The sequence below is a fragment of the Zootermopsis nevadensis genome, unplaced genomic scaffold (genome assembly GCF_977971745.1).
Source record: "Zootermopsis nevadensis isolate Lab colony 2312 unplaced genomic scaffold, Znev_1.0 Znev_ptg000003l, whole genome shotgun sequence".
In the NCBI taxonomy this organism is placed as follows: Eukaryota; Metazoa; Arthropoda; class Insecta; order Blattodea; family Termopsidae; genus Zootermopsis; species Zootermopsis nevadensis.
This window is the reverse complement of record NW_028259135.1, coordinates 4,301,807-4,316,576: the sequence shown is the minus strand read 5'-3', so window position 1 is coordinate 4,316,576 and position 14,770 is coordinate 4,301,807. Positions and strand designations below refer to the sequence as shown.

The 14,770-nt window shown below is 39.1% G+C and overlaps 1 protein-coding gene across 3 annotated transcripts in view; it reads left to right on the top strand.

The window, feature by feature from the left end:
- Positions 1-14,770, top strand: part of LOC110839567 (uncharacterized) — a 72,789-nt gene that overhangs the window by 17,548 nt on the left and 40,471 nt on the right. For 2 of the 3 annotated variants that reach the window (XR_015532509.1, XM_087340138.1), the window contains exon 3: positions 5,501-6,299. The exons of the other annotated variant lie outside the window; for it this stretch is intronic. Coding sequence is in view for 1 of the 2 variants with exons in the window: in XM_087340138.1 (XP_087196264.1) it covers positions 5,501-5,533 (33 nt within the window). In the remaining variant the exon portion in view is untranslated. Of the gene's footprint in view, positions 1-5,500; positions 6,300-14,770 lie in introns of those variants that run through there. 3 annotated transcript variants of the gene reach the window in all.

Sequence of the window (14,770 nt, the reverse complement as noted above, 5' to 3'; positions counted from 1 at the left end):
TACTAAAAACTTGCAGTAATTTCCACCAACGTTATTATAAAACTGGTGGAATATTCATATCGGCTTTTTGCACACGACTCTCTAAAACGGGCGTAAGAATATAAGCGCACTCTACAAGAAATTGCCTCTTTAGGATTCCATGTGCAGTAATCCTTAGATCTTCAGCGACTCAAAGCAGAGGCAAGGAAAACGATTGGTATATGGAGTCAGACTCGCAAAGTTTATACTCATTTATTTTCACCGAGCTTAGGGGGTTGAGTGATTAGGATTCTGGTTCTTGTTCAAGAGACTATAGGTTAAAATCTCGGGCCGAATACTTTCTTTTCTGACTGAGTCTTGTAGCCGGTTTTCTTAGTTCCTTAATGTAAATTTCCTAATACTACCTTAAATTATCCCATGAAATCTTCCTTCCACATTAATTAAAAATTCATTATTCATAAATCTACCTATCATTCGGTACAGGTGTACAGTTTACCATTCTGACTGCTTCGTATAACAATTCCACAAAAAATAAAAAGTGTATCCTTGTCAGTAACATTAGAATATCTGGGGTAAAAAGTCCATTGAAATTCAACGGAAGACGATTTCTTTCGTAACTTGATCCCTCTTCATATTTTTTATTCCTTTCATATGTTCACATCTTTATTTTCTCTCTTTGTATGTCTTCCCCATTCATGTTTCATCACTTGATGTACTTCCCGAATCCTCTTGCATTTTACTTCTAACGGACATGGAACGCACAGATGCGTTCCCCACTTCTGTAAATCCATGTGTTTGTTTGCCCGTCAAACTGTCAATAGATTTAGCTTTGTTGGGGTTATCAAAAGGTTTCGTGTTTGTTGCATAATAAACTATTTCGCATGTGATATGTTGACGTTTCACAGCAGAGAGAACGGCTTACGTTATTTTGAAAGGGCTGACATTTGGTATCCTAGCATTAAGGGATCAAACAGATACACATTTCATATTCATTACACTTGTGACGAAACTGGTAACAAATTACTTATGGTATCTGCTTGTTAATATTTGTGTGTTACACACAACTGTGTGACAATTGACCTTTGGCGTTTCTTTCTATCTCGTGATGTCAGCTGCCAATATTATTTAGAATGTAACACGAAATTGTGTTCTGATTTGCTGCCTGATAGGTGGTTCTATAGAGAGTAGATCAAAGTGATTCTGTCTGTTTCGAAATTTGCATCGCAGAAACGTATTTAGGACAGCACAATTCCATGGCAGTTATTTGAATCCAAATTTCCAAAAACACGAAAATTGGGTACACTACTGTCTTAACATTGGGCGCAAAATTCTTAAAAATATAAAATAAACGAAAAGAATTCTTGACGTTAGACGACAGAGTTTATGTTTATGTATCGCTCCAGACCTGTAAGATTTTCTGCAGTTATTGTAATCGGCAAAAACTTGGAGTGTGGGTGACGTCACAATTGTAAAAATTTAATGTCAATTCCGTTAATAATTTAAAACGCGTTTGACTGTGGGGTAGACTGTAGGACTTGGGCTGATATCCAGAGCTAAAAACCTGGATAAATGATTTTAACAAAGGCGTGGCCAAGACTTCCGACAGCGCTCGTTTTGAACCGCTCGTAACGGTCACTCATGTGCACGTTGTTTGCCCATGCCTATAGGTCACTCGATTTCAGTATCTGTTCGTGGCTACTTTCAGTCTCGTCATGCGAACTACTCGATAACAGCCTGATTCAGATCAGCTACTACCACACCACCTTCCAAACCCTTATGTACTCACCATTCACGATTATCTTACCATTCTATTCTACTCTAACGTGTGAAGTGGCTATCTTCTGTGATGTAGGGTAGTGGAGTCTGTAAAAATAGAGCGATATTTCACAGGTGCTTATTACCTATATCACCAGGCCGATTATCTTCCTGATGATGGGTAATTAAGCACTTCTGATGCAAATCGACGTCGTTAAGGAACCTAACAATCACCTGTGTTTCTTCTTGACAATAATCGTGGGAGACCTGACCCTCGTGGACAAAAGAGAATCGACCACAGGATCGGCGTTAGCGTTGTTCTGGGCTACGTGTTAACAGAGGATGTTTCTAATGTGTCCGTATATCGATCGGGTTCAGCTGTCCTCATTGCTTCCGTATTTCTTTTCAGTACTTCTAGGTAAATACCATACTAAAAGTAAAGTTTATCCCACTATACGCCATGTAGGCGTTTGGGGTGAGTGGAGGTATAGCTCCTCTCTTCCTTGACCTCGGCACTAGATGGGGGTGAGTGGTCAGCATCACGCCCCGGCCGGCTTTACCCCCGGGAAAGGACCCCGGTACCCATTGTAGAGGAGGCTGGGTAGGCCCCAGAGCCGGTCTGGATGCAGAGGCTAGTACCTTTAAATACGTCACAGCCACTTCCTTTAGCCTGTTTGTTATTCACGAATATTTTAACAACTAAATTCGATGCAACGTAATTTTGAAACTGAAAGTACGTCGTTAAAAACATAAAAATAAATTGCAAGTCATTGACTTCTTGTTACGAATTGTTGCTGGGTGCTACTCAACGTGACAGTTCTTGTGTTTTGATGCTAAATTTCGGCAGAGAGTCCACTTGAATGCTTGGGAAATAAAATGTGACCTGGTTATGTTTGCACGTTGAACAAGGCGCTTGTCGCACTATTTTACGAGTAAAATCGTATTGAAATATTAAATAGGCCATAGATACTATGGTTCTGCAGAAACAGACGAAAAAAAACAACAGACATGTGACGAACTCATCCACACGCTCCAAAAATAATAAATTTGTGACAATAAAATTACACCAATAACATGGGCACAGCTTGTCCTTTTGGGAATGTTATGACAAGAGCGTATTGCTTTTAACACGAAAGCCCTTTTGTAATCTCCATAGGCCTGTTGCTGTAACCGATGTTTGTCAGTTTAAATTCAACACTCGTACTGCATGCACAGAAAAACACCGTTGTTCAGATATAACACGAACACAAAAGGACCATCAGTTCATATACGAATCTCTGCAGTTGAAAGACACGTGGTTGAAACCCCCAGTGTAGAAGGATATTGAAAATCGATGGTCACGATCGGATATCGGATAAGTTAAACGCTTTCGTACTGTGTCGTTTGCATATAAATCTGTTTCCTATCAAGTGATCACTGGGCTATTTAAAAAAGTTCGGTAAATATTTTAGAATAATTTCATTCTCTCTTTTACTATAAGGGAAACTTGAAGTATAATAATTCCTTTGTAGACTTCTATTGAAAGATTAATTTTTACTAAAAGTGTTCCTTAACACACTGAAATGATAAGTTCATCTAAATAACATTTAAAATTATGCTCCTACCTCACAAAAAAACTCATCTCCGTTATAAAAATCAGTTTCCTAATGTTTTTTTTAGGGAAATAATAGCTATTTTTCTTATCAAAGAATTCCGTAAGTACGGGATAGGGCAGAATAGCTTCAAATGATATGGATGGGTGAATCAGATCCAGTGAAAATGGCGTGTGGATAGAACGCGTGTTTCAAGCTTTGTATGAAAACACACACACACACGTCATTTGCATACGATACCAAGTACTGTTGGCAGCATATTGCAAAGACAAGAAAGCCATACATACACATACACTTCTGTTTCCTTCCCTTAGTACATTGTATTTTGCGGTAGTTATCTCTCTCTCTGTCTCTCTCGTATTCACCCACGTTTTGTCCTGCTCCTTCCGGCCCCAATTTTACCAACCTAGGCGAAGCCACAGACCTCCACTAGGGAGCGGTTGACTCCCTTTCTCACTCTTTTTACTCCCTGGTTTCGCCAAGTTTCTACGCTGTCCGACTGGTTTCACGGCTCATACCAATTCCTCGCGCGCGGCTTAGTCATTGTCCACGTGACTGAGGCTATGAGCGTCTCTGAAACTCTAAAACACCAGCAAAATATCAATCTACACGGCGCAGTTCCCCAGAAGAAAGTAATCTTTAGTTCTCTTTAAGTTTTCATGGATTTCCTAAGTCTCTGCAGACAAATGTCACTCAGGTCCACGTCGTATTCAAAATTCTTCGTCAGGATATAAAACTGACTGAGGAATTTCGTGGTTTTTCTCAGTCCTTCCAGACAAATGTGACAGCTTCCTTTTGAATACAATCTACTTCACATTTGAATGAATCCAATTTCGTCATGGCCATTACTAATAACCCTTTCAACACTTCAAAAGTAAGTTATTGAACCAGTGTCGTGTAACAGCTGAGAACGAGGTTATATACCAGTACCAATATAGATTAGGTAAGAGACTACCAGAAAGCATGGGTACCAGACTAGTGGCACAACCTGTCATGACCGGCTTCAAAGTGATTAATGAAACCTTTCAACAGCCCTCGTAACTCAGGTGCAGGGCGATGATGATTCATTGTTACAAAACCTTCTTTAGAAAGTTTTTTTGGTTGCGTTACACGATCTTTCCATCTGACAGCAGGATGGACTCGTTCGTCTCCAATAGCTCTTTAAGAAATATGGGTCTATCGTATGTTTTTAGTCTAATCCAGGGGCAGGGAACCTTTTCATGTTGGAAGGCAGCATTAATTTGGCTGTAATCAAATAAGGCCTCATTCAAGAAATTTCAATTAGATATACTTAAAAATGTACATTATTTTGTAAAAATCTAACTACTATGTACTTAATAATTTCAAAAAAAAAAAATATGAAAACTACAGTGAAACCTCTCTAACTTGGACACTTGCGGTTCCACGATAATGTTTCCAACTTACAGGGGTGTCCAGGATGGAGGGAAAGGGGAAAATCATCCTTTCAAATTGTGGTGTAATGACAATGTGGTAATTGTAAAGTATTATGGAGCCCTTCCCAAAAAGGAAATTATTGATAAGATAAATCAAAATGGTAAATTAAATTTTTACAAATTTTGTTTTCACTAAATTAAACTTGCATGGATAAGCTAAAAGTGAAGGACACCAATACTTTACGTTTACGACAATGTAATCTAGTTACTTACATAATCTTCTAACTACTGTAATTTCTGTTAACACTGTTTATCTCAGTTGCAAGCACAGTACTGACAAAGTTAAAACTCCAGTAAAGGGTTCAACAAAAGAATAACTATACACTTTCATTGCATTCCAATGATGCGTTCAATGTCTCACACCCTCAACCATAAGCTAATCCTCAGGTAGAAGGCATTTATTGTCATATATTACTAACTGTAAACGTTTCCCATAAAAGCATTGAAGCTAAGTGCATGAACCTGTTCAACTTACAACAAAAGGGGTGACCAAGTTCCAGGATAAGGGAGTGTCCAAGATATAGAGTATTGTGGACATGTAAAATTATAGGATATTCACCGATTCCAATTAAAACTGTCCAATATAGAGGAGTGTCCAGGATATAGGGGTGTCCAACTAGAGGGGTTTTAATGTATTTGTTAATTTTAAAGTTAACTAATCTTTTAATGACTTTGTTGTGTCTGCTTTTTGTTGGAAAGAATTTGAATGTTTGGTTACAGCATGGAGGTACGCAGTTTCAGTTGATCCTCTAGATGGGTATCCGTCATTTGTGACCTTAAGGGCGTCTTGAAAAATGTATTAATAAAAATAAAAGAATCTGTTCTGTAAAATTTGGATTCAGTCAAAAGGCCGCACTTAAGGACCTAGAAGGCCACGTGTGGTCTTAAGGCCGCAGGTTCCCCACCCCTGGTCTAATCCCTGGGATGTTGATGATGATCAGCACGCCTTTGCTGTAAAGTGACAGGTATTTAACACTGAAAAAGTATTGCTAATATTAATTTAATATTAATAATGTCAGAGATAAGGTATTGATAATAACAAGGAGTTCTGGAAATTAATTATGATGCAGTATTTTTATTTCCTTCAATTGTTCCGGTCTATATTGTGGGAGAGAAAAAGAGCGAACGAATGCGAAAGCCGGAGGAACACAAATAAATAAACAAATGAAAGTAATAAAGCGGAGGATGTACGGAAGGAAACAGAGGTAGGAGGAATAAGGGTAGAAGTCCAGAGAATATAAGAAAGAAGAAACGAAAATAATGACGTGAAAACGAGAATGAAAATATGATAAATGAGTGGACTATAGGAACAGGCAGTCAATTGACTTAGATTGCCCATGTAAGTACATTTTATGGAGTGCTCAGTCCATCCACGTAATATGAAACTTTTCAAGGCGGCAATTACGAATTTGCAACGGGTTTCAGTGAGTCACTCACTGTCTTGATGTTTCATTTTTACGTTACTCAGTAAAAAAGGCGATATTTAAATTAGATTGGAGGACATTAGTAATACGATTAATACTTTCTGTGCTTTGAAATATCGTAGCAAATATTGGTGCAGGAAGAGAGAGAGAGAGAAATTTAAATTGACAAGGATATAAATGGCGATGAATGAAACGAATATTAGACAGTTTCGGTGAAGTGTGTGAACAGGAATTGCACTGAATATTTCTGTCTTCTACACGGCGCAACAACCCAGAAGACAGAAATCTTCATACTCATCGCCCTGATAATGGAGGCAGTATGACCTCTGAAACGTTGGTAAACATCGACCAGACTACACGGCGCAACAACCCAGAAGACAGAAATCTTCATACTCACCGCCCTGATGATGGAGGCAGTATGACCTCTGAAACGTTGGTTAACATCGACCAGACTACACGGCGCAACAACCCAGAAGACAGAAATCTTCATACTCTGATGATGGAGGCAGTATGACCTCTGAAACGTTGGTTAACATCGACCAGACTACACGGCGCAACAACCCAGAGGACAGAAATCTTCATACTTATCGCCCTGATGATGGAGGCAGTATGACCTCTGAAACGTTGGTTAACATCGACCAGACTACACGGCGCAACAACCCAGAAGACAGAAATCTTCATACTCATCGCCCTGATGATGGAGGCAGTATGACCTCTGAAACGTTGGTTAATATTGACCAGACTACACGGCGCAACAACCCAGAAGACAGAAATCTTCATACTCATCGCCCTGATGATGGAGGCAGTATGACCTCTGAAACGTTGGTTAACATCGACCAGACTACACGGCGCAAAAACCCAGAAGACAGAAATCTTCAAACTCATCGCCCTGATGATGGAGGCAGTATGACCTCTGAAACGTTGGTAAACATCGACCAGACTACACGGCGCAACAACCCAGAAGACAGAAATCTTCATACTCATCGCCCTGATGATGGAGGCAGTATGACCTCTGAAACGTTGGTTAATATTGACCAGACTACACGGCGCAACAACCCAGAAGACAGAAATCTTCATACTCATCGCCCTGATGCTGGAGGCAGTATGACCTCTTGAAACTTTGGTAAACATCGACCAGACTACACGGCGCAACAACCCAGAAGACAGAAATCTTCATACTCATCGCCCTGATGACGGAGGCAGTATGACCTCTGAAACGTTGGTTAACATCGACCAGACTACACGGCGCAACAACCCAGAAGACAGAAATCTTCATACTCATCGCCCTGATGATGGAGGCAGTATGACCTCTGAAACGTTGGTAAACATCGACCAGACTACACAGCGCAACAACCCAGAAGACAGAAATCTTCATACTCATCGCCCTGATGACGGAGGCAGTATGACCTCTGAAACGTTGGTTAACATCGACCAGACTACACAGCGCAACAACCCAGAAGACAGAAATCTTCATACTCATCGCCCTGATGACGGAGGCAGTATGACCTCTGAAACGTTGGTTAACATCGACCAGACTATACAGCGCAACAACCCAGAAGACAGAAATCTTCATACTCATCGCCCTGATGATGGAGGCAGTATGACCTCTGAAACGTTGGTTAACATCGACCAGACTACACCGCGCAACAACCCAGAAGACAGAAATCTTCATACTCATCGCCCTGATGACGGAGGCAGTATGACCTCTGAAACGTTGGTTAACATCGACCAGACTACACAGCGCAACAACCCAGAAGACAGAAATCTTCATACTCATCGCTGTAAAAACCTCAAATCTTAACAGGAATTGTACTGATCAATCGATTATTGTATTCAACTACATTAATGTCTTCATACGTCACACAGCCACAGATGTCATGAGAATTTTGAATGCTGTGTACATAGGATTTGTAAGGAGGTGGCAACGACTTTAGGGAACTATGTTAACATTCACGTTGAATGTAGGAAAACCATGGAAGTTCTGTTGGGAAACCCGGCGAACCGCCTGATGCTGATTGAAATATATATTTCATTGTTCATATAGATTCTGATACATTTTCTTTTGTTACAAGTGTAATTAATATTTTTGAAGTCGGTTTTAGAGGTTTCGTTGTCGATCAAGTGAATTTGCTCTGAAAACTTTCGCGGGGATTTGAAGTCAAGGCAAAAGTTCCATCTGATGGCTGCAGTCCATAGTACGTACTTTCAGCGACGCTCGCTAGGTGTCAGATGTGCCCCTCAAGAGAAACGTATTATAAACCACCCCAATAATTAATATTGGTTTGTTATTGTAAATAAACAAAATTACTATAAAACCAATCTATATTCCCTAACACATTTTTCATTTCTCACGATAAACATACAGATCTTAATAAAATGTATTCTCTGGTAGTTGCTTTGTTTCGAATTACCTCCATGGTTGAGTATATGTTCTATACAGAACTTCTGCTAAACTTATAAATTGCTAATAAGGACCATGCTTAAACATTATTGTGACATGTTGGTTAGATCAACGGTAAAAGAAATGTAAGAAGTAGGAGCGTCGATCAAATATATTGTCTTTGTCTGGAAATATATAATTTCTTTTACATAGCACGTAAGTGCACTCTGGAGGTTCCATTCCAGAACAATTAAAATTGAAGAAAATCATTCTGAATGTAATCTTAAGAATTAAAAAATATCCAAATCTATATGTTATTTTGCTCGTTACGTTCTTTGAGGCTGTCAGAAATGGAGATTAAGGACACAGATGCTCAGTAAAGTAAAGTAAAGTTTGTCCCACTATACGCCATGTAGGCGTTTGGGGTGAGAGGAGGTATAGCTCCTCTCTTCCTTGACCTCGGCACTAGATGGGGGTGAGTGGTCGGCATCACGCCCCGGCCGGCTTTACCCCCGGGAAAGGACCCCGGTACCCATTGTAGAGGAGGCTGGGTGGGCCCCAGAGCCGGTCTGGACGAAGAGGCTAGAGGAAAAATCCTCTGTCCCCGTCGGGGATCGAACCCCGGTCGTCCAGCCCGTAGCTAGTCACTATACTGACTGACAGATGCTCAGTACTACCAGAAATAACATTAATACATTTATTTATTTTGAATTATCTTCTTAAGATATTCCGGTTGTGTGAACATCGATTCGTGTTCTTATTAATTCTAAGAGTCTATATCTGAATTACTTAAAACCGCAATTAAACTCGCGGACCCATTAAACTCGCAGATAAAATTTTATTAATGTAAAAATAATTTTGTTATAATATTGAATTTTGGAATTATTTTAATTGTGACTTTTGGTTACGATCCGTAGAGACATGATCGTAAACAATATTAAAAAGTCGTAAGAAATAAATAAAAAGCTAAGAAGAGTCAGAATTAATATCATTAGAATCAGTCGGTTTATTCTGGGCGTTACTTATTGCAGAATTTTATTCAGAGCACTAGACTCATAAGCTGAAACTTTCTTGGACAAATAATGACACTTTATCATCTTCTGTCTACAATACATTGAATTTCATATCCTTGAATTTTGTTGTTAAAATCAGCTGTTAACGTAATGTAATGTAGGTGTTTGTTAATGTTGGCTTTTGATTACAAATAGTAGTTATAGAATTTAAGAATTAAATAAATGATATCATGTTAAGAGTGGCATTCATAAGTAACATAAATAGCAGAGAACGAGGCGAGCATAAGAAATTGATAAAATAAGGAGAAGGATGTGTAGACAGAAAAGGAAGAAAACAGATGAATATAGATGAAAGTACAAGAACGGAAAAAATGGAAGAACTGAAGAATGGGACAGGGAGTAAATTACGATTGAAAGCGTAACAGATTAAAGAAATTAAAAGAAGAATGGAACGGAAAATATAAGACGTAACGTGATAATACAAAAAAAAATTAGAATATAAACGGAGAAGGAAGATAAAAATAAGAGAGAATTAAGATAATGAAGAAGGGAAGAAGAACGGGGAAACAACCCAGAGACTGGTTGAAAGAAATCGGTCCACACTGCGAGACGGTAAGACATTTCTTACGTCACTTTCATAATGAACTTTCACTTTAATTCCACTGCCGCACGTAAGGATATAATCTCGAAATGAATTCCAAAGTTCATCTTCTGCTGCCGTCTTCAGTTGACTGACGTGCAGCGCCACTCGCTTCATTTTTCATTCGTCATTCTTCAGACTTCAGCGTTTTTCTCTTGTACAAAAACACAGCTCAAAAATTAATGCTGATTCTGAACGGATGATTGATGAATCTTTGCCCAATGTGGGTCAGGCAGGAAGCCATAGCTGCAATAACAATACAAATATTACGGCGTGCAGACCGTCCCTGGGGCCAACCCAATGGCACTGGTTTCGTTTGCTCCACGAGTACTGTAGCAGGAGATTCAAGCAGATCACTCACCTGTATCTAGTGCCAAGGTTAAGGATTTGTGTATCTTTACCTCCACTCCACCATACGTCTTTATGTTGGTGTTTGGGAAGGAACTTTGTCATGTTTTCACTGTTATAATTATTTATTTTAAAAGACAGTAATAATATAATACCATATAGGATTTGATACTTTCGCGGCGAGTACAATCAATAAAATCTTCTCGGGTAATCAGCCGCGTTAACTGGTTACCGTGTACACAGGCGACTTCCGAGGATCCAGTCACATCAGAACCCTGAATATGGGGACAGAGTTTGTTCCCGAAACGTCGGTTTACTAAGGTAACCAGTTAACGCGGCTGATTGCCCGAGAAGATTTTATTGAATGTAATACCAGTAGTTTTTATTGGTATAGATTACGATATGAGGCAATAGAGCGGTTCAGAAAATATGTGCCCTGTAAAGTTGACTGTCTCTGGATTGTTGCTTCGTGTAGTCTAGTAGGCTAGGGGCTGAAAATACGAATTTCGAGATGTTTAATTTTGAATTATCCAGATTGTCACTAAACTGCAAATGTTACTGATAGTCTATTTATAATTATTTTCACTTTTTAAAGCCACGGTATTTTAAATCTAAAACTTCTTGACGAAGGTGAAGAGTCAATTGAATAAAAATTTACTTGGATATTATCCATCGTCTAGTAATAAAACGTAACGTAGGGATTAGCTCTATCTAGTGGGCCCAACTGAGTAGGAACCTGAAGACGGAGATAGAGCCCCATCTCCGAAACGTCATTTTACGTTTTTTACGTTTTATTACTAGACGATGGATAATATCCAAGTAAATTTTTATCCACGGTATTTTATTTGTTTTTCATTTTATTGAAAAAGTTGTTTGTTTGTTTGTTTGTTTACTTAACATAGGGACGATTAAATTAACCCTTTTAAAATGAATGGTAACTATACGTACCAACTACTTTAACAATTAGTAACTATATTTTGTGTACTAATGGGTTTCGTAAGATTCTCATTCTAAATGTAAAACGGGGAATATTTTCCTAAATTGATCGTTGTAATGGCAACGGTCTGTGTTTTATTTGGGGTATAGACCGAATTCTTAAATATTATTTGGACAAACTTCAGCTTTATAGGATTAATTATATTTAAAATTTGTAAAATTTCTGCAACAGTCTTCCTAAAATGTAAGAGTAACAAATCAAAATTATATTACATTTTACCCTTTTTGATCTATTTTTAAACGCGTCATGATCCCCTACTCTACAGCCATCTTTCCTTTCCCCCTCATTCAGTACTAAATTATCCTTGAAATTTATTCATGGTTATTTAACGGTTCGCTATCCAATTATAGGTTAACTTATAAGGAGACAAGCCTAATTTGGGCTCCTTGTGTACAGAGGCCTGGCTTACTTCTTCCGTAGGGTAAAACGAATTCAGCTTATGTTTGCTATTCTATGAAGTTTTCTCTGAATATGACACGTTTCAACCAAAACAGTTGGCTTAAATCGATATATAGTGTGTCATAACTTACTGGAACGCGACATATGAACGTGAGTGGTGTGTGAACTAAGTACGAGTATTTCTGGAGGGAACTTGTGACGAACACAATGAAACACTTCCACCTGCGTAATAGAGTAAGCTACAGAATATTTGGATTAATAATTATGACCGCGCAGAACATAGGTGTTTATACAGGGTGATTCAAAAGGTTAAGGCCAAACTGAAGAAGCGTATGGAGGGACTCAGAGAGAACAATTTTCGAATAGGAATCCATGTCCTCCGAAGTTATCCTGAGTCAGTCAAGGCCATTGAAGGTAGGGAAGTCTGATAACATACCGCTGAAATAATCGTACTTTGCTATTCTCCTACTAGCTTAATTTTGTTTTTTTATTAATGTACAAGGATTATATTAGGAATCTTACAAACCAAATTATTTCAATGGCCTCGACTGACTCAGGATAACTTCGGAGGACATGGATTCTTATTAGAAAGTTGTTCTCTCTGAGCCCCTCTATACGCTCCTTCAGTTTGGCCGTAACCTTTTGAATCATTCTGTATATAATGTTATGGGACTGAAATATTAGTGGCTGGTTCCGTGGATCTTAAATTTAATCGCTGACAATTGAAATATATGGGGAAACTTGACAGTGTCATAATGACGCTGAAACAATGGTTTTTTCTGCACGCGTATTTGGTTAATATATCGACTAATTTGTCGAGGTTTGGTACGTTTTGTTTACATACGTTTTTTAAGAAATGCTGACATCAAACCAGGTATGCCAATGGGAACTTGCCCCTGGAAGCCGGCATCACTGTTTGGTAGGAATGAATTTGCTACCATTCGGTTGTGTCGTAGGTAATTCGGTGATCGTACTCGCTTCCATGTTCTGGATTCAATCACGGGTCAGTTCATGTGGAATTTGTTTGTGAGCCGAGTGCCAGTTGTATTGAAGTTATCTGAGTAGTTGGGTGTCGTCTGTGCGCTGAAGTGATTGGATGTCGAACCCTCGGCGTGGGGAATCTGCTGTCAGTGATTTCAAGACGTAGGAAATTCCCTGCAAGCCTAGGAAAAACGTAGAACCTCCGCGATGACGTCACCGCACTGTCGGACTATGTGACGTCACTGGCACCTTTCGCAAAGGTTAAAAGTCAAACTGTAGCTAACGCGCCACACTTGTGGTATGCGTTATTTTTCTTTCCGTGATTATTTTCTGTTACACACAATATCTGCATAATGATGAAGTGTTGGTTGGTGATAATTTGCTGTTATGGGATTTTGGGCCTTACAGGATACTTACTATCTATGACATTGTGTGTTACGCAATCATTGTCATGGTAATGATGTTGAAAGAATTTTTGGCCTTATGCGTTAATATTTATAACCATGTATGTTTACTTACCTGCCACGACGGTGGTCTAGCGGTTAGAACGCTGGCCTTGTAATCCTGGGGTCTCGGGTTCGATTCCCGGCGGTGCCCGAATTTATAACTTGTGTTGGGCAAGGCCGTGGTCTAGGCAACACGGAGTTTTCCCTCCGGGGGCTTCCCCGGTTTCTCCGTGGCATCCCAACAATTACTCCATTCACACACAGAAGAAGGCAATGGCAAACCACTTCTGGATCATCTGCCAAGAACGTATATGAACAGGTCCCATTCCGAGAAAAGGATGGAAGGATCCTGTTTATATGGACCTGTCGTCAGACAGAACACTACAAATAAAAAATAAAATGTTTACTTACCAATTTAAGTTTTACCATATTCCTTTGCGAGAAATTTACTAAGGGTAAAATGTTTCGCATGGCTGTATAACCGTATTGAAATATCAGGATTCTGCATTGAATTACATTAGTGTTGCCTTAATTTCGGAACTTCGCACGACTGTGTTGTTTATTTTATTGATAGCAGTTTGAGAAACATGAGTACTGGATCCCTCCATACAAATATTTTATAACATTCCGTTAAGCCAGAGCGCATCAATTACCATCAGGCAGACGGACGTCATGTCCCAGTAGGGATTACACTTTCCCCACTTCTATAGCAGAGGTCGACATTGTAGCACAGTCAATTTAGAGAGGTCCATATCCGTCCACACGTTGCGTAATCTCTCTCTCACTCTCTACCTTTCTCTCGATTGGTATTAAAACAGCCAGAAACGGCTTCAACAAATTAGCATAAACCGCGGAGCTGCAGTGGTTAATGGATGACTTTGTTACTGTCAGTTTTGATAATAGTTTGAGTGTACTAAAAGGACATTTTAAAGCATTGTCTGTAATACACATTGTAAACTGATGTGTAAGTGAAATTAAGTGCAGGAATACTAGCAATTTCATGACTTAAAGAATTAGGGGTGTCTCTGTTCTGGAAGAAATTGCCTGCCACAGGATGAAATTCAGCGGGTTGCCTTTTTTTGTGGACGGTAGTGAAACTTCGTGTTTTGTAAAAGAGGGATATTTTTACAATACAAGTAACTATCATATTTTCAAATGAGAGACTGTAAAATGGTGTCAACAGATTGTGATTTATTGACAGCAAAATGGAAAGCAAGAAACATTATTCGTTGTACCCCAACCGTGTATTTGCAGTACCTGCAAATTGTTTAAACATTCTGTTATATTCTATCATGTTACAATTCATTAATTGTTTTAGAGTCAAGATTTATTCGGATGTACAGACTGCGTACTGTACTATCG